The sequence below is a fragment of the Centruroides sculpturatus genome, unplaced genomic scaffold (genome assembly GCF_000671375.1).
Source record: "Centruroides sculpturatus isolate CEXI.00-Female unplaced genomic scaffold, Cexi_2.0 scaffold1163, whole genome shotgun sequence".
In the NCBI taxonomy this organism is placed as follows: Eukaryota; Metazoa; Arthropoda; class Arachnida; order Scorpiones; family Buthidae; genus Centruroides; species Centruroides sculpturatus.
The window spans coordinates 61,911-88,761 of record NW_019385338.1 but is presented as its reverse complement, the minus strand read 5'-3'; the positions used below and the strand labels follow the sequence as shown (position 1 = coordinate 88,761).

The window sequence follows — 26,851 nt, the reverse complement described above, 5'->3', positions numbered from 1 at the left end:
AAAATGCAGATGTAATTTATGAACAGCCCCTTATAAATTACCGTTATGTACTTTTAATCAACTTAACACGTTATTTTAATAGCAAATTTTATGTATTATTAAAGTAAACGAGGTAAATCGAGGTAAGTTTCATTACTCAATTTTGCATCGAATGACTAAAAATAACGCCAAATTTCATACTAATCTCGAGTAAGAACGGGAGATAATTTTACTCCAAAAAATCATTATCATAATAAGAGTGTTTTTTTTTAATAGTAATTACTATAATAATAAACGAGTTGCAATATAATATTAAAATTTCCACTCACGAAAATTCTATAATAATCCTCATTACATATTTATTATCCTATTAAAACATTATATTAATATTAAATTATACGATTTTATCGAGTAGTTTATTAAGCTTTAAAGTAAAATCATTTATCCTTTTTAATAAAATTTTAATACTTAAATTTTTACTTAAAATTTTACTATAAAACACTCTTTCGTCCTCGTTAAATTCTATTTATTTTTATAATTATGTGAGGGATTTATCTGTATACTCCATTCGAAAATTAAAGATTGTCCACTAAAATAATACATTAGGTCCATTAACGTTAGTCCACGTGGTGCTGACCTATTTGATCTTTCTAATATAATATTTACATGCATTTAGGTTACATGATAATGTGAAAGTTTAATCAAGGTAAGGTATATTGTGGCATGTTTATACAGGAATGTTTAATAGTCCCACAGAATAACAGATTTTTATTTGATCCGCTTTTATCAGGACTCTCTTAAGCCCTTATATCTACACATACATCACCTTAATTTAGCCCTGATAACATTCGGAATCACGAAATAAAATAATAACCAACACAAGATTGATACCGATGCTGATTTATCGATTTTTCATGAGAAAAATCTGTTCGTTTACCTGTTTTATACATTAATTTTGTTAAAGAACGAGCTCGAATTATGGAAAATTCAAGTTAAATTAGTAAAAAAAAGGGGGGGTGGAAGAAAAATAGGATTTTAAATGAATCATGTTCATTTTCCGACTTCAATGACGTCAGTCTGTTGCTAAGAGATTGCCATAAAAATTCGAAGAGTACTAAATGAATAGTTGTTATGGCCTGTACTTTCTAGTCACGTGAAGATACAGCAATACGTCCGGTGTATTAAATATTACTACTTGATAGTCACGCGCGTATAATATAAAAAATCTCCTCCAAACTTATCGTGGAATGTGTAGTTCTATATTTAGGACTNGGAAAACATGTAGATAATTTATCATCAAAGGTTTTAGATGATTATAATCTTTCATATTTAAAGGTATTTCAGATCTATTAATTATAATTTAAAATAAATTTATTGTAAAAGGGAGCAGAGACCAAATATACTATTTTATTTTAATGTTATTGAATTAAAGATTTGCATACTTTAAGTATTAGTTTCATAAGAAGCACTTTTTTGAACTTATAAGTACTGTACATATCTCTATCTATATACATTTATACTATACATATATATCTATAGTAAATAGATTAAAAGTTAAACATGGCCATAAGGCAAGAGTTAGTTATAATAATCAGTCTCCATTTGAGCCAATATAGTTACAAATTTCCAGAGCTGATTAGTTGTGATTTCTAGTAGTTGGATGCTTCTTTATGAAACCAAGAATTTTAGTGTATAAATAATAAACTATATGTTTTTATACACAGAATATGCTTAAATTGAGAATTGGTACTACTCAAATATCAGGAACAGAATACATTAGTGTTTAGATATTATGAAGGAAAGTTAATAAGTTATATACTAATGATTGTATATATGAAAAGTGAACAAATGAGATATAATTGTACATAAACATTTAGTTTTGTACTTAATCTCCTCTAATTTTAATGCACTTATTGCTTTTTATCAGTGCCTTGAAACACACAGCATAGAATTGTTTCATCTTTTGTCTACGTATAAATGACTGAAATGAGAGACGGAATAACTTTAAACAAACAGTTATATTTATCTATTGAAAAGTTTTATTAAAAATAATCTTCAATTTATTCAGTTAGTGATTTGCCATATTTTATGTATAATCACTCTTTTTCGTTTCCCCTCCTCCTCCTCCTTATCTCTTAATAATTAAAGCTGTCGTGAATATATTAAATCGGTAATAAAATATGAATGGGGATTTCGTGATTGAAAATCGTTAAATTCGTCTTAAGCACTTTTATTAAAAATAATCTTCACATTTTTCAGTTAGTGATTTGCCATATTTTATGTATAATCACTCTTTTTCGTTTCCCCTCCTCCTCCTCCTTATCTCTTAAGCAAAGTGAAAACAATCCATCAAAATTTAAGTCTATCCAACCGTGTATTACCGTGCGAATAATTAATTTGGTTGCAACTTGAAAAAAAAATTTAGACCTATAAATTCCACTGTCATTTGTCTGTCTGTCTCAGTCTTTCCTTAACTTCACGGAGTTAGATAGATGAAATCAGACCAGATAAGGAAAGATTAGGGGCAGGAGGCCCCGATTAACTGTACGAATTTCTAATCTGGACCAGAACTCACGTTCTTATATGACGTTAGATGACGGCATTACTTAGTTACTAACAGGAAAAGTATGATTTACAGGGGCAAACCATCACTAATTTGAGGTGGAGAGCATACATTTCAAGTTGAATAAATTTAAAAAAATATGATTATCAGGCAACGTCGGGCTGTAATTTTTAACCAGAAGTTGTAATAATGAAATAATATGTTTATTTATTTCTTAAATATTAGTTAAAAATAATATTTATTAAAAATAAATGACGCTTTAATCTTAGATACTTCCCAACAAACTTAACATTTATCATATAAGGAAGGTACATCACTCGTCGTGTCACATCATATCACTTTAAGTAGAGGGAGAGTGGCATCTTGTTCGACCTGTCTTGTCAGGTGAAGTATCTTTAACGTGTTGTCGTTCTGTCGACTGTTTCTCATCTCCTGCATTAACTCAATTAATTTAATTCATCTCGAAATGCTTACTTTTCAAATTGGAAATCGTGCTTATTGGACGAGCACACTACAAATGTATTAAAGTCTTACTTTACGAACTGACCTTTGAAAGGATACATTTAAAAACACTGATTTTCGAATGGAAATCTCATAGAAAACAGAAAAAAAAAACGAGCGGATATTTTAAAGACTGCAATTTTTAATTCATACTTTTAATTTAGTTAATTTAATAGACTATATATGTTCTTCACCTCAAATTAGTAGTGGTTTGTCCCTGTACATCATACTTTTCCTGTTAGCAACGGAGTAATGTCGTTATCTAACTCCTTTACAAAGGGAAATTTTGAATTGAGATCACATGAGTCCGGTTCAGATCAGACGTTCGTATACAATTCATCAGGGCATTCTGCTCTTAAGCTTTCCACACTTGGTCTCGATTTTCATCTCTCTGATTTTGTTCTAGAGATTAAGAAAGGGCAGACATGACTGTGGGAATTATATGACTGCAATTTGAAAAAATTGCAAACACTTCTCCAAGTGATATTGTGCAGAAAATGAGAGGAAAACGTCCTTTTTAAAGCATGAAAGTTATTTTAAAAATCGCATTTATGGTAAGATTTGATATAAAGAATCACATTTTATGAATTATTTATGCAGTAAATAGTGACTAAAAATGTGATTTTTGAATAAATATCAGGAAGATAACGATGACAAATTATATTTTCTGTACAGTTACGTCACAGTAAATAGCGTAGAATTCATACTGTGCCACAGAAAAGAATTTGACACACACACTAAATCATATAGAAAAACTTAAAAGACCATAATTTAGAAAATTTAAAGATTGGTTTTTTGAACTTTTCCACTTGAGTCCATCTCTTAAAAACAATATCAGATATCATGACACGAGCAGATACATTCCAGTGACACTGCCTGGGGTGTGTCGTGTGTCAACATTTCTCTTTCTGCGAACCGGGGTATGGACTATCCAGTTACGACTAATCGATTCTGGTGACACGGGACGTACTAATCGATCGCTTGGCAAGATTTTTGAAGGAGGGTCAACTTAATATTTCTTCTACATCAATAAAAATATTCGCCATGGCTCTAGGAAACGTCAAAGTTTACGTATCTTTACTTAAGTTTGACCACTTCTCTTGAAAATTTTCTTAAATTTTTCCGATTTTCAAGACACTTTTTTAATATAAAATGTGCGATATTCATGTATAAAAATAATTCCATTCATTAGTTTAATTTTTTATCTCTTACGCTACAAACTTATGAATGAATTTTACAATAAACTACGCACGTGAGCACGTGCAACGAAAGTATTCGGCACGAGGATTTGATATTTATGAATGAATTTTATTTTTACGCTAGATTATTATTTTTTTTACAAATATTTAATTTTTTTTTACTAAGTTAAACTTGAAAATAATAAACGTCCGATAAATTGATTTTTAAAATAATCAATAAAAAGCTACGTTCTGAATTTATTATTATTATTGTTATTATTGTGTTTCGTGACATATTTTTATTGAATATTTTTATTCTGAATATAAATATTTCAAGATTTTCTATAATAAAAGAATCGTGATGAATAAAAGTCAATCTTTCTTGTCTTAAGTTGTCTGCTGTTTAAACGGAAACATAAAATATTGAACAATTTCGTACAAAATTTATGCATCTGAATAATTCAAATTGAGTAAGGTGAGGTTATTCACTTAAACGATTTCGTTTTTATATTTTAATTTTTGCAGTGTACACAATTAAATTATGTCTGAGAAGAATTCATTTTTTAAATGTATTTTCCCTTCATACAATTAAGAAAAAATCCAGCAACGAGTTGTGTGACTTTCCCGGCAAAAAAAAAGTTAAAAATGTCTGTTGTGTCATCTGTTTCATATATTTTATTTCAANTAAATTATTATTTTTTGAATATTTTAAAAATAATTTCATCTCTAGCAAGACATTTATGAATATGTTAGGTATAAAAGTTCAACAAATAAGGATAAATTGGATCACCCTATAATAATCCAAGTTTAATTTCCATCGGCTTATATAATTTATTGTTTTATGATGATCCACTAGTGATATATATATATACACACAAGCACATTTTAAACATAAATCTGCATTAAACTATATAAAATTAGCATAAATGTCTTTGTTATTTTAACTGATAATCTATGATACTTAATAATAAATGAATTAACGAACCATTAAGTGAAATTGTGACGACGATAGAATTGAATTTAGTGTGAAATCAACAGTTTGAATTTAAAGATAATTGATTTAATGACCTACAAGTCATTAAATTAATAATTAATACAAGGTTTAATAACCTGTACGAGTCATCAATCCACGCGTTATTTGTATTAACTTTTTTCCTGAATATTTAGTTAGCATCATAGATCTATTGTCGTTGGGGATGATGATGATGGATGGTGGCTTTATCATAAAAATATATGTCTATCTTAATATAAAAATCATCGAATCGCCTACTTTTTATGGATCAATTCCGCTTACTCATTGATCATAATGAAATTTTTCGAATAATTTTTACAGTGAATGTAACTATTTTTATCTTTATTTTGAATAAATCCTTACTCTCCAAACAATGGAATTATTATAGTAAATGCAGCACTTCTAATACTAAATTAAAATGCTTTATGTAGATAATATAAAAAAAGGAAAGGTTTGTATACCTATACACTTAAAAATAATGTGAAAAATTCCCAGCAAATATTGAAAATTTTCACGAAATTTATCAAATTCGCGCCGTAACCGAGAGTTTTATTGATATAGTTTCTAATGGAAGTGTATTTATAATAAATAAATGGTAAAGGTTTCTGTATGAAATCAATTTTTCCTTAAAATTTTATGAATTGACTCCTCCTCCTAATTTTATAAACCTTAAAAAAATGTATACATTTTTCACAAAATACTTCTATTTTCTTTCGAAAGATGGCACCGTTGTTTATATAATAAAATATTTTTTTATATATAATTTAATATATAATTATACAGTTGTTTCGTGCCATCGATCTCACCTTTTATAGTTCATTCAATTACAATAAAGAGTATTAAAAATATTTTTAAAAAATTGTAAAAGAAAATTTAGAAAGATAATTAATAAAATAGAATTAAAATATGATACAAATTATTAAAAAAAAATTCAGTTATTATAACCGGTAAAAACTTTAATTAAAATTTCAGATAACAGATGGAAGCACGTACACCTCGTCTACCTTTAAGCCACGTGACAGGGTGACAACATCATCATTGGTGGAAACCTCTTCATCTTTTATGAAACCTTTTCTGGCGTATACTTAGGAGCGATGCGAAGTTATGTCGAAGTGGAGTGGATAGCGTGAGGTTAAATCATTTTCTTTATCACTGGATAGAGTGAACTAGTTTGTTCGGGATCCCATGGCCTTACACGAAACGAGATGATTTAAATATAGAAATTGTGTTTATATACCTTATCATGGCTTACAGAAGGGCGGCTGATAATAGCAATGGACAAACAGGAATAACAGATGATAATCCTCATCACATGGTGTACCGAAAAGTAAGTTACTCCTCTCTTCCCTCTCGAATATGCAAGCTTAAATTGTTATCTTTTATATACGTTAATTTATAAGTAAGGATTTAATACATTTATTTCTAATTTTAAATTATATATATATATATTTTAAAAAAATCCTTTCTTTCCTACTAATTTATTATTCTCGTAAATCATCTTATTTGCATAACAATCAATATTGTATAAGAGAGAGAGAGGGCGTTCCTCTCTCTCCGAGTGTCCCCGGTCGAGCGGTTGGAGAAATTTGGAATTTCTCAGACTATCCACGTGCGGATTCGAGGGAATTTTACCACGGCTATGTTGTTCCCACCGGATGGAGTTTGAGGGTGAGTGACGTTAATCGGCGCCAACGCGAGTAGCCCAAAAATCTTTTCGAACGTGCGCGAAGAATGTGGGAGAGATTCATGTAAATTGCGTAACGAAGATACGAGTGAGTAGGTACGCAAATAATCGCTACGATGATTTACACGAACAAGTGCTTCGTAGAGATCTTCTTTGAACAGTACATGCACAGTATGTACCCATGAAATTAATAGAATAAATGTAGAATGCAGTGTTCGGTGTGTCGATTGAAGATGCGCGTTACATAATTCTAGAATTGGTACAGTATGTGCGATAGCGTTACGGAGCGTAATGCTCGATGGCGGTAGTCCAAAAGTATAAAAATAGCGTAATTTACGGACGATCGTTAACCGTCTTAACAGGTGTGGCTTAGAAAGGTCAAGGAACTATGTAAATAAAAATGTATGACCAAGAACGAAATGAATAGATGATACACATAAATATCATTCGGTCTTTATCCGANAAAATTTAATAGCATTAATGCCTCTTATATACAAACGTTCCTGCAAAATTTCAGAAATTTTCGACAAAAATCACGGGAGTTATTAAGCCTCAAACAGGGTGAACAAAATTGTGCCCCCCTCCACATACAGAAACATCAATACATAAAGAAAACCCCAAACTTTTTTTTTTTTTGCATTTGTCGACGTTTCAAGGTTCCTCGAATCTAAAACTGTAAAAATTTTTTTGGGGGGAGTCACTCTTCGACCGATTGTCCTCGATCTGCGAAAGTAAAAGACCGAAAAAATACTTGTAATTTCGTCTAATATTTTTACGAATAATCTAATAATAGAATTTTTAAATTACAATTTATATTAAAATAATTAATCAAAAATATTAAATGAGATTAATAAATCATGAATAATAATTCTGTCGTTTGAAATATATCAAAGTCGTTATTCATAATTTATTATTTTGACAGAAAAAAAAAGGGGGTAAGAATTGTCATTTGTAATACTTGTAAAAATCTATCTACTTGATGATGTCACCAGTATTTTTTTTTTATTCCTCTTTTTTTCATCATTTATTTTGATCTGATTTATTGATGATAAGATGTAAAAATGATGGTAGTTGCTTGCTTACCAATAAAATAACATAATTTTCCTTCGAGAGGATCTAAATTTCTTTTATTATATCGAAAAATTTTACAGGAAATATTGCCAAAAATCATTTTATAAATTTGTTTAGCGAGGCAAAAGCTGATTTTATAACTATTTCATTTATTTAAAAGAATTATTATATACGTATAAAATGACTTTTACTTTTTGTTATATATAATAGAGAGAAAGTATGGTCCTAAAAACTTATATTTTTGTAACTTTAAAACTTCGAAAAATGCAAAAATTTCTGTATGTATGGATGCGTGTGGGAGGACACTATGTCGTTCACTACTTTAAAGCTTAATAACGCCTATGCTTTTTATCGAAAATTCCTGAAATTTTGCAGGTAGTTTTGTATATTAGAAAGATTGATGCTGTTAAATTTTGGTGACTAAAGGTTGAGGAAGTGAGGAGATAGAACGTGATTACGTGTCATATCTCGAGTGAGGTCAGACTTAATATTCTCGTTATTATTAGCATTTATAATTTTTTTTTATTAAAACTCGTCTCTACCCTCAAAAATAAACTTTTTTTTTTATCATTTTATAATAATTAATAATGTATATTTTATTTAAAAATACTTAACAGATGACGCCAGATGCGATTTTAAATGTTTTTGCCGGAAAAATTACTCAAAACTCGCTAGATTTTTATTATATAAGATATTTTATAGATTAATTTATAACTCTTCTTAATAGCTTAAATAGAAAAAAATGCAATAATTACTTTTAATAATTTATAAATTTGTATGGAATAAATTTCCAGTTTTTCTTTTATATTATTTGCCATTTAATTCTGTTGTAAGGAATATAAACGTATAGAACTATATTTAAAAAAATATATATACATATAAATTTCAAACTGTAATCTTTTTATAAGTAGGCTGCATACTTTAAAAATGTATAAAAATTGTACACGTCGTTTCAATCTCAGATGATTCTTTCTGCTTACGATTTCGTGTTTATAGCTTGTAAGGACTTTAATCCTTTTGAAAATGCCATGGCGACATCGCATATTCCGTGTTTCTCCATCCAACTTGGCATAAGAATTGCAAAATCTCTCGCGTCAATACATCTCATATTACCTTCTCTTTCTAACGATTTTCCTTCTATCTTTTACAGTTACGTTTTATTATTATTTTTTTGTTTTTTACATTGGGCTGCAATTTGAAAAAAAAAATGTTAACCTATAAATTTCCACTGTCTTTCCTTAAACTCGAGAACGGAGTCGTCGGATAGATGAAATCAGAGACCATATATGGAAACCTCGTGGGCAGGAGACCCCGATTAACTATATAAGAATTTCCTATGCCAACCGGAAGTCACGTGATTTAAATTCAAAAATTTTCTCCCGAAAGGAGTTAGACGACCGGCACGACTCCGTTGCTAGCAGGAAAAGTGTGATTTACAGGGGCAAGCCGCTACTGATTTGAGGTGGGATGGAAAGCATATATTTTAAATTAAATAAATTAAAAATTGCATCCCGGCATTGTGACGATGTAGCAATAAAATAATTGCTCGCTAATGATAATTTCTTGTCAACTAAATGTGTAAAAAAAAATCCATCCAATCGTAGATTCGTTAACAATTTACAACTTTCTTAAGAGTTTAATATTAGTTTTAATGGTGTAAATATCGATTTGTATGTCTAATTTAAAATTTTGTACAAGTTAACGGTCGATAATTAGTTACTAGTAATTATCTTTGTTTGATTTATTTCGTTACTCGTTTCACAATTATTACATTTGTCTAAACCAAAATCCGTTTGTTAAATTCGTTTATTTACGTATTTATTTTATTTTTTTTAATTTTATCGGTTAATTAAAATAAATAAATGTGTTTTTTTGTTTAAATAACCAAGAATAAACTTTAAAAAATTTCGTAATATTAATTTTTTTAAACGTTTAAATTTCCTTTCACAGAGATTTTATCTGAGAATTCTAACATTAATCTTTCTTCTAATATTAAACAAGTAAATAGAAGTAAATTCAGTAACGAGTTGCGTAACTTTACCGGCAAAATCGTTTTAAAATTGCGTCTCGCGCCATCTGTTATGAGATTTTGTTACAAACAACTTTTTATATTATTATTTGTTAAAAAACGACAAAAAGCTGAATTTTGAAAGAAGAGATAAGTTTTATTTATTTATTTTTTTAATGCAAATGCTAATAACGAGCAAAATTTTAAGTCTGACTACACTCGAGAAACGGCACGTGACTTATCTCGATCTCCTAACTCCTCCGATCTTCAACCACCAAAATTTACTACCATCAATGCCTCTAGTATACGAACCTCCCTGCAAAATTTCGGAACATTTCAACAAAAATCAAAGCAGTTATTAAGCTTCAAAGAGGGTGAGCAAAATCGTGCCACCGCCACACACAAACATCCATACATATAGGAAAAAAAAATCCCTAATTTTTTTTAAATTTGGCTAAAATGCATTTTTTCAAAAATCTTGGGGGTTCATTTTTTCGCCCAAGGCCATATTTTTCCTCTGTTGTGTATAAACAGCAGAGGGAAAATATATAAGAGAAATAAGTAAAATTAATAATAAAATATTCTAAATATTCATTTTTTTAGATATTATTATTTTAAATAAAAATTTTAATTTATAAATATTCAAAAGAAAGTTTTTTTTTTTTTTTCTAAATTGCAAATTGAACATTTCGTAAGTATCGAGACTCAGTTTAAATATGATTTATTCTTGTAAAAGGTTTAAAAATAGAATAATTCTCGAATTGTCAACAGATATGTTTATATTATGTGATCGGTTCAAAAATGGATATTTCTCACGCAAAATATCTAAACAGTAATATATCTACTTATAAACCTATATATACTTATGAATATTTCAACAGGATAAAGGAGAAACAAGTCTAGCTTTCTATGTGAAGAATTTTAGCCACCAGAAACTATACAAAATATATATAAACATAATCTAAAGCCTATTTTTAAGCATTTTATAACAATAAAAATTCTCGAGAAATGATCTCTCCCCAACATTTTAACATTTTCCCCCCACTCGAACCGCCCAGAAATGCAAAAAAAAGGTTTCTCTGTATTGTGGGGACACGATATTGTTTACCCAATTCAAACCTTAATAACTCTTGTGTCTTTTGTCGAACATTTCTGAAATTTTGCAGGGAGATTTGTGTATTAAAGGGATTGATGCTATTAAATTTTGGTGTTTTAAAGTTGAGGGGATGAGGAAATAAAGGGGATCATGTGTATTTCGAGTGTGGTCTGACTTAACGATTTTACTCTCTATCACATTTATAATTTTTGAAAAAAATAAAACTCATCCTTACCTTTTAAAATTAAGCTTTTTGCTATTTTATAATCACAAAACACTTTTATATTATTAATTAAATCTCATAACAGACGGCACCAGATGTAACTTTAAGTGTTTTTTTGCCGGGAAAGTCACGCAACTTGTTGTTGGATACTTTTAGAGGATAGATCAATGTAAATTTTGTAAAGTAGGCCTATATTTACGTTTATTAACATTTAAATTAGATTAAATTTAATGTCTTTGATCACATAAAAAAAACCGAGCTAAAAGATATGTTTCTTGTACCGTTCCATTTAATCAACGTCAATTAAAGTACTATTGTCGGATCGTTAAACTTTATTTTATTAAATTAAATAAATAATATTACTGATGGAAAGTCTGAATTATTGAAGAAATTTTTTAATAATATATATTTTTTTAAAAAGGATATTTATTGAAAGGAAAATTCTACGATTTGTCTTGAATTTTTGATATCTTGTAAACGTCATTATTGTTTAAACCCAATTAGAATGTTAATTATAAATTAAGTAAACCCTAAATTACTTTCCCATAAAAGTTTTACAAGAATAAAATTAGTATATCAATGGGATTATCAAACTGAACGTGTTTACAATAAAGACAATAGAAGATAGCTTTACCCTTCGTTTCCAATAGTTGAATAATAGCTTGAATCTTCATAAATTCGCCGAAATTGTTCCAGAAAACAATACCTTTACTTATAAAAACTTGAAAATAATTGGGCTGCAATATTTAAATTTACACTGTCCGTCTGTCTGTCCTTCGTTCACGAAGTGAGAAGTCATACGTCTGCAATTTAAAAATCGAGACCGTATATTATTTATTTAAATTAAAATATGATTAAAAATTGCAGCCTGTAAGTAATTTCAATTATTTTTTACTATAATAATTAAGAAAAAACGATTTTCGTAGTATTTATATAAGAAGAGGTTAAAGTACTTTCATCTTCTAAAAGTATTGTGACGTAAACAACCCCATAAAATGAAGTGTATATATTTTAGAAAGGGAAAAAACATTTAAAAGTTAATCTTTTATTTTACTAAAATTCTTTTCTTTTTTATAAGATATAAAAAGAAATTTATTATAATTTTGACTTTACAAGTGTAAATAAAAAAAACTAACAGTGATAAAGTTAATGCTGTTTATTTAACTATGGCTTTTAAAATTTTTAAAAAAATACAATTAACCCCCAAACATTTACCAAATATCTTTTATCGAATTTTTTCCTTTTGCTCTTCCATTATCTCACTTACACTCTTCACGAGTGATTGATGAATAACATTATAAGAGGGAAAAGTATAAAAAAAAATTAACCAAACAATCAAACAATTTAGAACTTCCATTAACTAATAGATCCACTTTCTCTAATTTAACTTTCTACTAAACAAACGATTTATATTATTAGAAAAATCTCAAAAATGTTCCTAATTAAAATGTATTTCCCCCCACTCTTTAAATATACTAAACTAGTTAAAACTAATTAAACTAGTCCCCCCCCTTATTAAATATTTATTTGACTTGATGTATATTTATACTGCAACTGAAGTAATCATAATTAACTTTACTGTCGTTTAATTTCGGACGAAAATGTGTGCCTTCTTCACACTTTGTCCTTGATAGACAATCAACTTGCTCCTAGCATCTTTCAACAAGATTTCTCATTGACTTCTTCACTGTGATAATTTACAGCTTTTCTCCATTGGCTCTGCTCCAGATTAGCAGGATATGTCCTGCTAAATCACTTTCTATAGCTTCTCGTCTAGCTTTTAGCAATGTTTCGAGTTTAAGTATGGTAAAAGAAATATATATAATACATAATTTGTAACGGAAATTAACAATATGTGCTCTTATCATCCTGTATTTGATCATCTTAATTTCTGTAATGAAAATTTACAACTCATCTCGACGACTTCTCTAGCTTTAAAAGTAAGTATTTTTATGAAAATTTTTGAAAGAAATTAAATAAAAGAAGTTTAATTCTTCATTTTTTTTTCAATGAAAAAGATTTTTTGGGTTGCAATTGGAAGAAAAAATTGTAGACCTATAAATTCCAACTGTCGTCCGTCCGTCTGTCCTCCTTTAGTCACGAAAATAGTGTAAGATAGATGAAATATTAGAGCAGATATGGAAAGCTTAGGAGCAGGAGGCCCCGATTAATTATATAGATAAGTCCAGTCTGGATCGAAAGTTATTAAATTCAATTCAAAATATTTTCCCCTAAACCCAGTTAGATAGATGACCAGCACGACTCTGTTGTTAACAGGAAAAGTATGATGTACAGGAGCATGACATTACAGTACTAAGACAATGCCGATAAAGTATTTTAAATTAAAATAAATTATAAAAATATGATTAAAAATTGCAGCCCATACTGTGACGATGTGACAATAATATACATTTAATATTTTGANTTACCATAGGTTTCTATGGGAATTTGATTAATTCGTTCTGGATACCCCCCGAAAATAAAAAAGTATATACTTTCTTACTACGTTTATTCATATGTAATAATAAAAATACATATATACACAGTCTTGCATTTTTATTAGTCATGTTTTTTCTGTTTGTGGGGGTTAACCGATCACCCACTGTATAATGATTTAAAATAATGAAAATTAGTCAAAATTGGAGGTAGTAATTTTGATCAGATTCATACACAAATTTACACCATGGAATAAATTCTCATTTATAATTTCCATTAAATTCAATTATCAAATTGAACACTTTCCAAATTTTAAAATATTCCGAGAATTAACTACGAAAATAATAATTCTTGTTGAAAACAAGTTTTTATTTAGATCTAATACAATGTCATGTGATTTACATATTATGTCACATATTCGCGTGATCGGGAAATATCAATATTATTCATCAGGAAAAATACATGCAGCCTATATAGATATATATTTAATGAGTTGAAGAATCATTCGCCTGTAAAATCAAGATAATTAAGATTGAATGATCTTATTGTAAACAATGTTAAATGACGATAATTACGCTCGATATACAATTTTAATGTTGTTAATTTACTTAATTTTTTTTCTCGTATATAATCTTGATTGCATATAAAATATAATGTACGAGAAAGAGAGATAATTGGAAACAAGAAACATAGAAGATAAAACAAGAAGAAAATAAAATTTTGTATTTATTAAGCAGTAAAATGAAATGATTTCGTAATTTAATTTCGGTTTAGCACTTAATATAGATCCAAAATTTAATTTTTCTACGTCGACGGTTTAGATCTTGTAGATGAAGTATGGGAAAATCGATAAAAGTTTTATGAATTTTGAACTCAATTACGAATCTTGCTATATTATGGTGATTAAATATTACTTTAAGAGAAATTTTTATTTATTTTTAAGCTGATAAATTTCCTTGAAACGTCGAGAAATACAAAAATATTCGGGGTTTTTTTTCCTGTACTTATAGATGTTAGTGTGTGTGGGGACACAATTTTGTTCACCCTCTTTGAAGCTTAATAACTCCTGTGCTTTTTGTCGAACATTTCTGAAATTTTGCAGATAGGTTTGTGTGTTAGAAGCATTAATACTATTAAATTTTCGTGATTAAAGATCAAGTGGATAGAGAGATAAAGGGGATCGTGTCTGTCTCCAGTAGGGTCGGACTTGATGATAATTTTACTCGTTATTAGCATTTACAATGTTTTATAAAACCAATTCCTACCCTGAAAATTAAGGTTTTTGTCATTTTATAATAGTTAAAAATATAGGATTTCTAGAATAAAAATATCATAAGAAGTGCTGATATGATACCAAATGTTATTGGAAAAGTTAAGCAACTCGTTGCTGGATTTTTTTTTCTATACACCAGCCTGCAAGTAACTTGCAGTTTCATGTATAGAAAAATAATTTCTATTTATTAAGTACATTTGCTTCCTCTTCAATTCGTAAATGGTACAATTGATTATACTTTTTTTTTTTAAAAAAAAATCTATTTTTACTTTAAAAATAAATTGTTGACGATATTATTATTGATATACTTCTATTAAATTATGCTGTATTCATCGTTAAACGTATGAATATTAATTAAACTCTTTTAACTGCCAGCGATGAAAATCAAAGGAACTAGAAAATTATCACTTTCCAGGTAAAGATTTACAATGAAGTAGCTACTAAATTACCTTGTTATAGTTACTAAAGGAAGAGGAATTCAAAAGCCTGCAGCACCGTATTTATAAATATGTTTTCAATTATATATTATTCGCTATACTTCAATTTTTATTCTCAAGCGTTTCTAGATTTCTTCTCTCATTCTATANTTCGAGCGTAACCACTGCGATAATAATAATATTTTCGTATATTTATATATATTATCAATAAAAAGATATTTAAATAAAATAATTTCTCTATGATAAACGGAATAAAAAATAATTATTATTGAAATTTACTTTTGCATATTAAAAAAATTTTTTTTTTACAGATTTTATTTTATAAAATTTATTTAAATAATTTAGTATTTTCTGACTTTATTTTATTTTTTTTTATAAAAACTATTAACAGGTTTTTTTTACCCTTACTTTAGATTATTTATGAATAGGAGAGAAAAATATTTTTGAATATTTTACCTATTTATGAATGAGAAATTTTCAATTTTTAGTGCTTTTTTGTTTATTCACGAGTGTAAAAATATCAATTTTTTTTTCTTTATTTAGTAGTAGTATTTTTTTTATTAATAGAAGAGCCATATAAACATTTGGCCATTGTTTATGAATGGCAAAAACAAATTTGAATTTTTTTTTTTTGGTGCATTATTTATGAATGGAAGGAAATAATATTTTCGGGTTTTATCTCTTTTTTAGATGGAAAAATTCTCAATATTTTAGAATTTTAATGTATTTAAAAAGATTAAAAAAAAAGTATTAACTTTCGGTTTCCTACTTAGTTTGTTTTTTTAATTTTCAAATTTTTAATTTCTTACATTATTTATGAATGGAAAACAAACACAAATTTGACGTTTTTTAGTTTGTTTACGAATAAATAAGCGCCCAAAATTGGGTTTTTAGATATGTTTATGGACCAAAAAAATAATTAAATTTGGTCTTAACTTTTAACCCCTTCTACTATTAATTAATGAAATTTTGTCTGTTTATTTTTGATGATTTTAGAAATTGTTTTTTAACCTACTTGAGAATAAAGAAAAAAAAATTTCAGACTCGAATTCATTTAAGAATGGAAAGAAATTACCAATTGATTTTTTTTAAAAAAATGAATAAATTACACAAGAGTAAAAATATTTTAAGATATAAATTTAATTTTAAATATATTTTTCAACTTTATACCTTATTTTTCCTTCTGTAGAGGAATAAAGAATAGAGTTAGAATGTTAAAATATACAAAACAAATTTACATATTGAATAATTCTTTTGCCATTTGTAAAGTTTTATATACTTCAAAACGTCCATTTAACTGACAAAAACACGTGATATATAGTGTTTACTTAACATATATTTTATGTTACGTATAGAAAATATAGGCCTATATCACTAGGTAATGTTTTCTGTAATTTCCAATGGTATGCATTTTCTCGTTGGTCAATAAAAATTCATCATTTTTTCTAAAGTTTTCCCTCTACAATTATCATTAACTGTAGGGAATTGTAGGGAAAATTTTCCCTACAATTCCCTACAGTTTTAATGATGATTGTAGGTAGCAAAATCTAAGCAATATTTTTTTAATTTTAGTTTTTATTAATTTAAATTTTTCCCTACAGTTATCATTGATTGTAGGGAATTGTAGGTAGGATTTTTCCCTACAATTAATAATAACTGTAAGGAAAAATTCAAAAGTTAATGGTTTATCTTCTAATGGATTAAAAATATATCTTTTTTAAATTGGTTAGATTTTTCGCAAGCTCGATATGAATTTTATTAATGAGAATTTTATGATAAATTTTTTTTAATGCTATTTACATTTACTCCTCCCGAACGATAAACTAAAAGCGTGTTAGAGACTCGCATTATCTAACTCTATGATAAGTGCACTGTAAATAAACTTCGAGTTTTCTAATAACAAACTTCTTTTAAGATTAAAATTCCCTACGAATAACGCTGCCGATATGGATAAGTAAGCAGTTTTCTAATAGATATTTTCTTAAAACGGTGTTGTTTTACCTAATCAAGGTTGGGAGATCGCTACGAGGAGGAAATTTCGAATTGAAATCATGTGACTTCCGGTCTAGAGTAGAATTTCGTACATAGTTTATCCTGACCCGTGATCCTTAAGCTTTCAACATCTGGTCTCGATTTTTATCTATCTAACGTCTTTCTCGCGATTAACGAAGGACGGACAGACGGACATAGCGGGAGCGTATAGGTCAGCAATTTGAAAAGATTATTGTAGACCTATAAATTCCCACTGTCGTCCGACTGTTTGTCTGTCTGTCCTTCATTAATCTCGACAACGGAGTTAGGTAGATGAAAGTCGCCACCAAGTATAGAAGACGTAGGGGTAGATGGCCCCGATTAACTGTATAAGAACTTTTGATCTGTGTCTGATTTTTAATTCAAAAATGTTCCTTTAAGGAGTTAGATGACGGCATTACTCTGTTGCTAACAGGAAAAGTATGACGTACAGGGACTAATTTGAGGTGGAGAGCATATATTTTAAAAATTAAATAGTTAAAAAATATGACTAAAAATTATAGCCCAGCATTTTAACCGTGTCACAATAAATAACTGCTCGTTTTGTTATAAAAATAATTCTTAATATTGTTTCAAATTTAGAATATATTTTTAAAATTCTTCTACTAATTGTAAATGAATAAAACATGAATTTATTCGTGAAAAAATATGTTCTGAGATGCATTTCTTTGGTTAACGTCTTTTGTAATGTTCCGAATTTTAAAATATCAATCATAAAAATATTTATTACTTACCTAAAATAAGGGAGAAATATTTTACATGATACAATCAAAACTGTCAAAAAATAAATATAAATTTTACTTAAAACAACGCGATTTTTAGGCGGAAAAACGAATACTCTATGAAGAAACACATTATTCATTCATTTTCTCGACGTAACTTCTAGAGAAATAATATATTTGTATATAATTTAAAGATATATATTTTTATCGTTTAAATTGATTAATATTATTTATTGATAATTCGAATTACAAACATATAAACTTATCTCCCAGATAGAGAACTACACATAACTTAACATTAAATCATATAAATCAACATTGGAGCAATATAAAAAATAAATAAATAAATATTTTAACTGTAAATAAATCTAAAATTGAATACTTTTTATACTAAACAGAAGCGAAGAATGGTTTAATTAATATCAAATTTCTGAATGTTTTAATATAGAAAATAGTAATTTCTTATTCATTTTGGGATTATTTTTTTTATTCCTTGCGTTTTATGTTTTAAAATTCACTTTTTAAATCTAATCACACTTGACCTAGTTTGTAAGAGCGTGCGCTCTGCCCATAGAGACTAATACCAGAAGATGCAGACCATAAACATGGCCTGGGGTGATGCTGATAAGCACTTTGTGCATCCACGACGCACGCGCACTCCACTCGTTCGAGCGTAACCACTGCGATAATAATAATATTTTCGTATATTTATATATATTATCAATAAAAAGATATTTAAATAAAATAATTTCTCTATGATAAACGGAATAAAAAATAATTATTATTGAAATTTACTTTTGCATATTAAAAAAATTTTTTTTTTACAGATTTTATTTTATAAAATTTATTTAAATAATTTAGTATTTTCTGACTTTATTTTATTTTTTTTTATAAAAACTATTAACAGGTTTTTTTTACCCTTACTTTAGATTATTTATGAATAGGAGAGAAAAATATTTTTGAATATTTTACCTATTTATGAATGAGAAATTTTCAATTTTTAGTGCTTTTTTGTTTATTCACGAGTGTAAAAATATCAATTTTTTTTTCTTTATTTAGTAGTAGTATTTTTTTTATTAATAGAAGAGCCATATAAACATTTGGCCATTGTTTATGAATGGCAAAAACAAATTTGAATTTTTTTTTTTTGGTGCATTATTTATGAATGGAAGGAAATAATATTTTCGGGTTTTATCTCTTTTTTAGATGGAAAAATTCTCAATATTTTAGAATTTTAATGTATTTAAAAAGATTAAAAAAAAAGTATTAACTTTCGGTTTCCTACTTAGTTTGTTTTTTTAATTTTCAAATTTTTAATTTCTTACATTATTTATGAATGGAAAACAAACACAAATTTGACGTTTTTTAGTTTGTTTACGAATAAATAAGCGCCCAAAATTGGGTTTTTAGATATGTTTATGGACCAAAAAAATAATTAAATTTGGTCTTAACTTTTAACCCCTTCTACTATTAATTAATGAAATTTTGTCTGTTTATTTTTGATGATTTTAGAAATTGTTTTTTAACCTACTTGAGAATAAAGAAAAAAAAATTTCAGACTCGAATTCATTTAAGAATGGAAAGAAATTACCAATTGATTTTTTTAAAAAAATGAATAAATTACACAAGAGTAAAAATATTTTAAGATATAAATTTAATTTTAAATATATTTTTCAACTTTATACCTTATTTTTCCTTCTGTAGAGGAATAAAGAATAGAGTTAGAATGTTAAAATATACAAAACAAATTTACATATTGAATAATTCTTTTGCCATTTGTAAAGTTTTATATACTTCAAAACGTCCATTTAACTGACAAAAACACGTGATATATAGTGTTTACTTAACATATATTTTATGTTACGTATAGAAAATATAGGCCTATATCACTAGGTAATGTTTTCTGTAATTTCCAATGGTATGCATTTTCTCGTTGGTCAATAAAAATTCATCATTTTTTCTAAAGTTTTCCCTCTACAATTATCATTAACTGTAGGGAATTGTAGGGAAAATTTTCCCTACAATTCCCTACAGTTTTAATGATGATTGTAGGTAGCAAAATCTAAGCAATATTTTTTTAATTTTAGTTTATATTAATTTAAATTTTTCCCTACAGTTATCATTGATTGTAGGGAATTGTAGGTAGGATTTTTCCCTACAATTAATAATAACTGTAAGGAAAAATTCAAAAGTTAATGGTTTATCTTCTAATGGATTAAAAATATATCTTTTTTAAATTGGTTAGATTTTTCGCAAGCTCGATATGAATTTTATTAATGAGAATTTTATGATAAATTTTTTTTTATGCTATTTACATTTACTCCTCCCGAACGATAAACTAAAAGCGTGTTAGAGACTCGCATTATCTAACTCTATGATAAGTGCACTGTAAATAAACTTCGAGTTTTCTAATAACAAACTTCTTTTAAGATTAAAATTCCCTACGAATAACGCTGCCGATATGGATAAGTAAGCAGTTTTCTAATAGATATTTTCTTAAAACGGTGTTGTTTTACCTAATCAAGGTTGGGAGATCGCTACCTTATAAGAGATTGAGATTGTAAAGCATGCTGAGGTTCGCGATCTACCGATGGAAATTTCGAATTATATAGGATAGCGGCTTTATAAAAATGAAAATCATTCTTAAAATATTTAAAAATATATATTTTCTCTTTTTTCTGTACAAAAAAAAAGTGAATTTTTGAGGATAAAAATCAATTTTATAAATAATTTTTTGCCTATTGTGCGGCATTTCTATGTGATATTTTAATGTATACGCGCTGAATTTTAACTGAAAGTAAACTTTTTATGACTCGAAAGTCGTAAAAACTTAACATTAATGTAACTTGCTTCTTTTACATCTGTATTATTTAGAAACTTTATATCTTTATGGGCCATTGAAAGTTTATATTTAGAATTTTTTTAATATATATATNACTTGATGATAATTTTACTCGTTATTAGCATTTACAATGTTTTATAAAACCAATTCCTACCCTGAAAATTAAGGTTTTTGTCATTTTATAATAGTTAAAAATATAGGATTTCTAGAATAAAAATATCATAAGAAGTGCTGATATGATACCAAATGTTATTGGAAAAGTTAAGCAACTCGTTGCTGGATTTTTTTTTCTATACACCAGCCTGCAAGTAACTTGCAGTTTCATGTATAGAAAAATAATTTCTATTTATTAAGTACATTTGCTTCCTCTTCAATTCGTAAATGGTACAATTGATTATACTTTTTTTTTTTAAAAAAATCTATTTTTACTTTAAAAATAAATTGTTGACGATATTATTATTGATATACTTCTATTAAATTATGCTGTTTTCATCGTTAAACGTATGAATATTAATTAAACTCTTTTAACTGCCAGCGATGAAAATCAAAGGAACTAGAAAATTATCACTTTCCAGGTAAAGATTTACAATGAAGTAGCTACTAAATTACCTTGTTATAGTTACTAAAGGAAGAGGAATTCAAAAGCCTGCAGCACCGTATTTATAAATATGTTTTCAATTATATATTATTCGCTATACTTCAATTTTTATTCTCAAGCGTTTCTAGATTTCTTCTCTCATTCTATACTTTTTAAATAATAAAAAACGAGTGTTTTCGATTGAAAACTTTCTTGAAAATTTCACTATTTTGTCAACATCATCAACGTTTTTTTTAAATAAAATATATTAAAGAATATTAAATTATTTTTATAATTCAACATTTCTAAATGATAAAAATAACAGTTTATTTCTGTAAAATATTCATTTTAAATTATTTTTTAATCGATTAATTATTTTAAAATGCCCGAAAGGGAGATGAATGACAAAATTTATTTATTATTACACATTTTAAGGTATTTTTTTAAATTATAGAGAAGTTGAGTATACGTTTTATTGGGTTTTTTTCATAAAATATTTTTTTTATTAATTAAATAAATAAAATTTTTATATACAAATTTCAATTATAATTTTTAAAAATAGCAATGAGTTGCTTAACTTTCCCGGAAACATTTGGTGGTGCCATCTGTTACGATATTTTAGTAAAAAAACATTTTATATTTTTAATTATTATAAAATGGCAAAAAACTAAATTTTGAGGGTAGGGATTGGTTTTATAAACATTGTAAATGCTAATAACGAGTAAAATCGCTATTAAGTTCGACTCTATCTCTCCACCCCCTCGACTTTTAAACACTAAAATTTAATAGCATTAATCCCCTAATAAATAAACCTTCCTGCAAAATTTCAGAAAATTTTTGACAAAAACCACAGGAATTAAGCTTTAAACAGAGTGAACAAAATCCTGCCCCCACACTAAAAAATTTGGGAGTAATTTCTGTATGTATGTATGGATGGATCCATACATACAGAAATTACCCCCAAATTTTTTTTTGTATTTCTCAACGTTTCAAAGTGTCCTAAGTCCAAAATTTTCCAATTTTGGGGGCCATTTTTTGACCGATTGCCATACTTTCCCTCTGTCATGTATTACAACCGGGAAAGTAAAAATAATTGTAAAAAAATGACACATTCAATGATAGACGGAGGAAGATTTGTTAATTATTGAAAATGAGCCAGAATTTTCCAAGGTTTGTCCAAATTTAGATCAGAAGCATTACAGACATCGATAAAGACGTCGTAAAGAATTCGCTTTAATTGTTACGTAAAACGATTTAGTCCCCTGAAAAAAAAATATTGGATATATTTTTATAGAAAGACTAAAATAAAATAAGTCGCATCCATTTCCACGTGAACAAGTAAAATAAAATGCATCCATTTGATGAATATATTTTATGTAGTACCAGGAAAAACAGCGATATATATACTGTATATATATATAAGCGTTTTTCTATAAAGATCATTGATATTTATAAAAAGTAAAAATATCGAAGTAAATCCATAAATTGCTTTAAAAAATTTGACAAGAGTTGAAATATTTTGCATGCACATTAAAGGATTTTATATAAAAATATATGCAAGATATTTGCAGAGAGTGAATTGTATTGCAGTAATTTTGGAAGATTCTTAGAAGAGAAAAGAAAATAAACTTTATAAAATTGTAAAGAGAAAAGAAAAAGAAAAGATACTCGAAGGAACAGGATAAATTGCCATACAACAAAACCGACATTAAAAATAAATCTGCCACTTTCATAGATTTAAAATTGATAAGATATAGCATAAATTCGTTTTTTATATACTTTATATTCCTTCAATTCATCTACAATATTAAAAAAATTTTAAATATATTTTCTTATATTAATAAATTAATATAATAAATATATCAATCGAGATGTTTGGTTCATTCTTGGAAACATAAATAATTTATAAAAATTAAAAATTACTTATTGTGACATTGTGACTATGCTGGGCTGCAATTTTTAATCATATTTTAATTTAAATAAATAAATATCTGGTCGCGATTTTCATATAATTCCGTTCTCGAGATGAGGTCGAAATTTCGAATTGAAATCATGTGACTTCCGGTCTAGAGTAGAATTTCGTACATAGTTTATCCTGACCCGTGATCCTTAAGCTTTCAACATCTGGTCTCGATTTTTATCTATCTAACGTCTTTCTCGCGATTAACGAAGGACGGACAGACGGACATAGCGGGAGCGTATAGGTCAGCAATTTGAAAAGATTATTGTAGACCTATAAATTCCCACTGTCGTCCGACTGTTTGTCTGTCTGTCCTTCATTAATCTCGACAACGGAGTTAGGTAGATGAAAGTCGCCACCAAGTATAGAAGACGTAGGGGTAGATGGCCCCGATTAACTGTATAAGAACTTTTGATCTGTGTCTGATTTTTAATTCAAAAATGTTCCTTTAAGGAGTTAGATGACGGCATTACTCTGTTGCTAACAGGAAAAGTATGACGTACAGGGACTAATTTGAGGTGGAGAGCATATATTTTAAAAATTAAATAGTTAAAAAATATGACTAAAAATTATAGCCCAGCATTTTAACCGTGTCACAATAAATAACTGCTCGTTTTGTTATAAAAATAATTCTTAATATTGTTTCAAATTTAGAATATATTTTTAAAATTCTTCTACTAATTGTAAATGAATAAAACATGAATTTATTCGTGAAAAAATATGTTCTGAGATGCATTTCTTTGGTTAACGTCTTTTGTAATGTTCCGAATTTTAAAATATCAATCATAAAAATATTTATTACTTACCTAAAATAAGGGAGAAATATTTTACATGATACAATCAAAACTGTCAAAAAATAAATATAAATTTTACTTAAAACAACGCGATTTTTAGGCGGAAAAACGAATACTCTATGAAGAAACACATTATTCATTCATTTTCTCGACGTAACTTCTAGAGAAATAATATATTTGTATATAATTTAAAGATATATATTTTTATCGTTTAAATTGATTAATATTATTTATTGATAATTCGAATTACAAACATATAAACTTATCTCCCAGATAGAGAACTACACATAACTTAACATTAAATCATATAAATCAACATTGGAGCAATATAAAAAAAAAATAAATAAATATTTTAACTGTAAATAAATCTAAAATTGAATACTTTTTATACTAAACAGAAGCGAAGAATGGTTTAATTAATATCAAATTTCTGAATGTTTTAATATAGAAAATAGTAATTTCTTATTCATTTTGGGATTATTTTTTTTATTCCTTGCGTTTTATGTTTTAAAATTCACTTTTTAAATCTAATCACACTTGACCTAGTTTGTAAGAGCGTGCGCTCTGCCCATAGAGACTAATACCAGAAGATGCAGACCATAAACATGGCCTGGGGTGATGCTGATAAGCACTTTGTGCATCCACGACGCACGCGCACTCCACTCGTTCGAGCGTAACCACTGCGATAATAATAATATTTTCGTATATTTATATATATTATCAATAAAAAGATATTTAAATAAAATAATTTCTCTATGATAAACGGAATAAAAAATAATTATTATTGAAATTTACTTTTGCATATTAAAAAAAATTTTTTTTTACAGATTTTATTTTATAAAATTTATTTAAATAATTTAGTATTTTCTGACTTTATTTTATTTTTTTTTATAAAAACTATTAACAGGTTTTTTTTACCCTTACTTTAGATTATTTATGAATAGGAGAGAAAAATATTTTTGAATATTTTACCTATTTATGAATGAGAAATTTTCAATTTTTAGTGCTTTTTTGTTTATTCACGAGTGTAAAAATATCAATTTTTTTTTCTTTATTTAGTAGTAGTATTTTTTTTATTAATAGAAGAGCCATATAAACATTTGGCCATTGTTTATGAATGGCAAAAACAAATTTGAATTTTTTTTTTTTGGTGCATTATTTATGAATGGAAGGAAATAATATTTTCGGGTTTTATCTCTTTTTTAGATGGAAAAATTCTCAATATTTTAGAATTTTAATGTATTTAAAAAGATTAAAAAAAAAGTATTAACTTTCGGTTTCCTACTTAGTTTGTTTTTTTAATTTTCAAATTTTTAATTTCTTACATTATTTATGAATGGAAAACAAACACAAATTTGACGTTTTTTAGTTTGTTTACGAATAAATAAGCGCCCAAAATTGGGTTTTTAGATATGTTTATGGACCAAAAAAATAATTAAATTTGGTCTTAACTTTTAACCCCTTCTACTATTAATTAATGAAATTTTGTCTGTTTATTTTTGATGATTTTAGAAATTGTTTTTTAACCTACTTGAGAATAAAGAAAAAAAAATTTCAGACTCGAATTCATTTAAGAATGGAAAGAAATTACCAATTGATTTTTTTTAAAAAAATGAATAAATTACACAAGAGTAAAAATATTTTAAGATATAAATTTAATTTTAAATATATTTTTCAACTTTATACCTTATTTTTCCTTCTGTAGAGGAATAAAGAATAGAGTTAGAATGTTAAAATATACAAAACAAATTTACATATTGAATAATTCTTTTGCCATTTGTAAAGTTTTATATACTTCAAAACGTCCATTTAACTGACAAAAACACGTGATATATAGTGTTTACTTAACATATATTTTATGTTACGTATAGAAAATATAGGCCTATATCACTAGGTAATGTTTTCTGTAATTTCCAATGGTATGCATTTTCTCGTTGGTCAATAAAAATTCATCATTTTTTCTAAAGTTTTCCCTCTACAATTATCATTAACTGTAGGGAATTGTAGGGAAAATTTTCCCTACAATTCCCTACAGTTTTAATGATGATTGTAGGTAGCAAAATCTAAGCAATATTTTTTTAATTTTAGTTTTTATTAATTTAAATTTTTCCCTACAGTTATCATTGATTGTAGGGAATTGTAGGTAGGATTTTTCCCTACAATTAATAATAACTGTAAGGAAAAATTCAAAAGTTAATGGTTTATCTTCTAATGGATTAAAAATATATCTTTTTTAAATTGGTTAGATTTTTCGCAAGCTCGATATGAATTTTATTAATGAGAATTTTATGATAAATTTTTTTTTATGCTATTTACATTTACTCCTCCCGAACGATAAACTAAAAGCGTGTTAGAGACTCGCATTATCTAACTCTATGATAAGTGCACTGTAAATAAACTTCGAGTTTTCTAATAACAAACTTCTTTTAAGATTAAAATTCCCTACGAATAACGCTGCCGATAT

The 26,851-nt window shown here is 27.1% G+C and overlaps 1 protein-coding gene across 4 annotated transcripts in view; it reads left to right on the top strand.

Moving 5' to 3' along the window:
* The first annotated feature begins 6,204 nt into the window (after positions 1-6,204).
* Positions 6,205-26,851, top strand: part of LOC111637825 (regulator of G-protein signaling 7-like) — a 54,272-nt gene continuing 33,625 nt past the window's right edge. For 2 of the 4 annotated variants that reach the window (XM_023383399.1, XM_023383398.1), the window contains exon 1: positions 6,205-6,560. In XM_023383399.1, the coding sequence (XP_023239167.1) occupies positions 6,477-6,560 (84 nt within the window). In that variant the 5' untranslated portion in view covers positions 6,205-6,476. The remainder of the gene's footprint in view (positions 6,561-26,851) is intronic. The other 2 variants (XM_023383401.1, XM_023383400.1) reach the window with 1 other exon arrangement.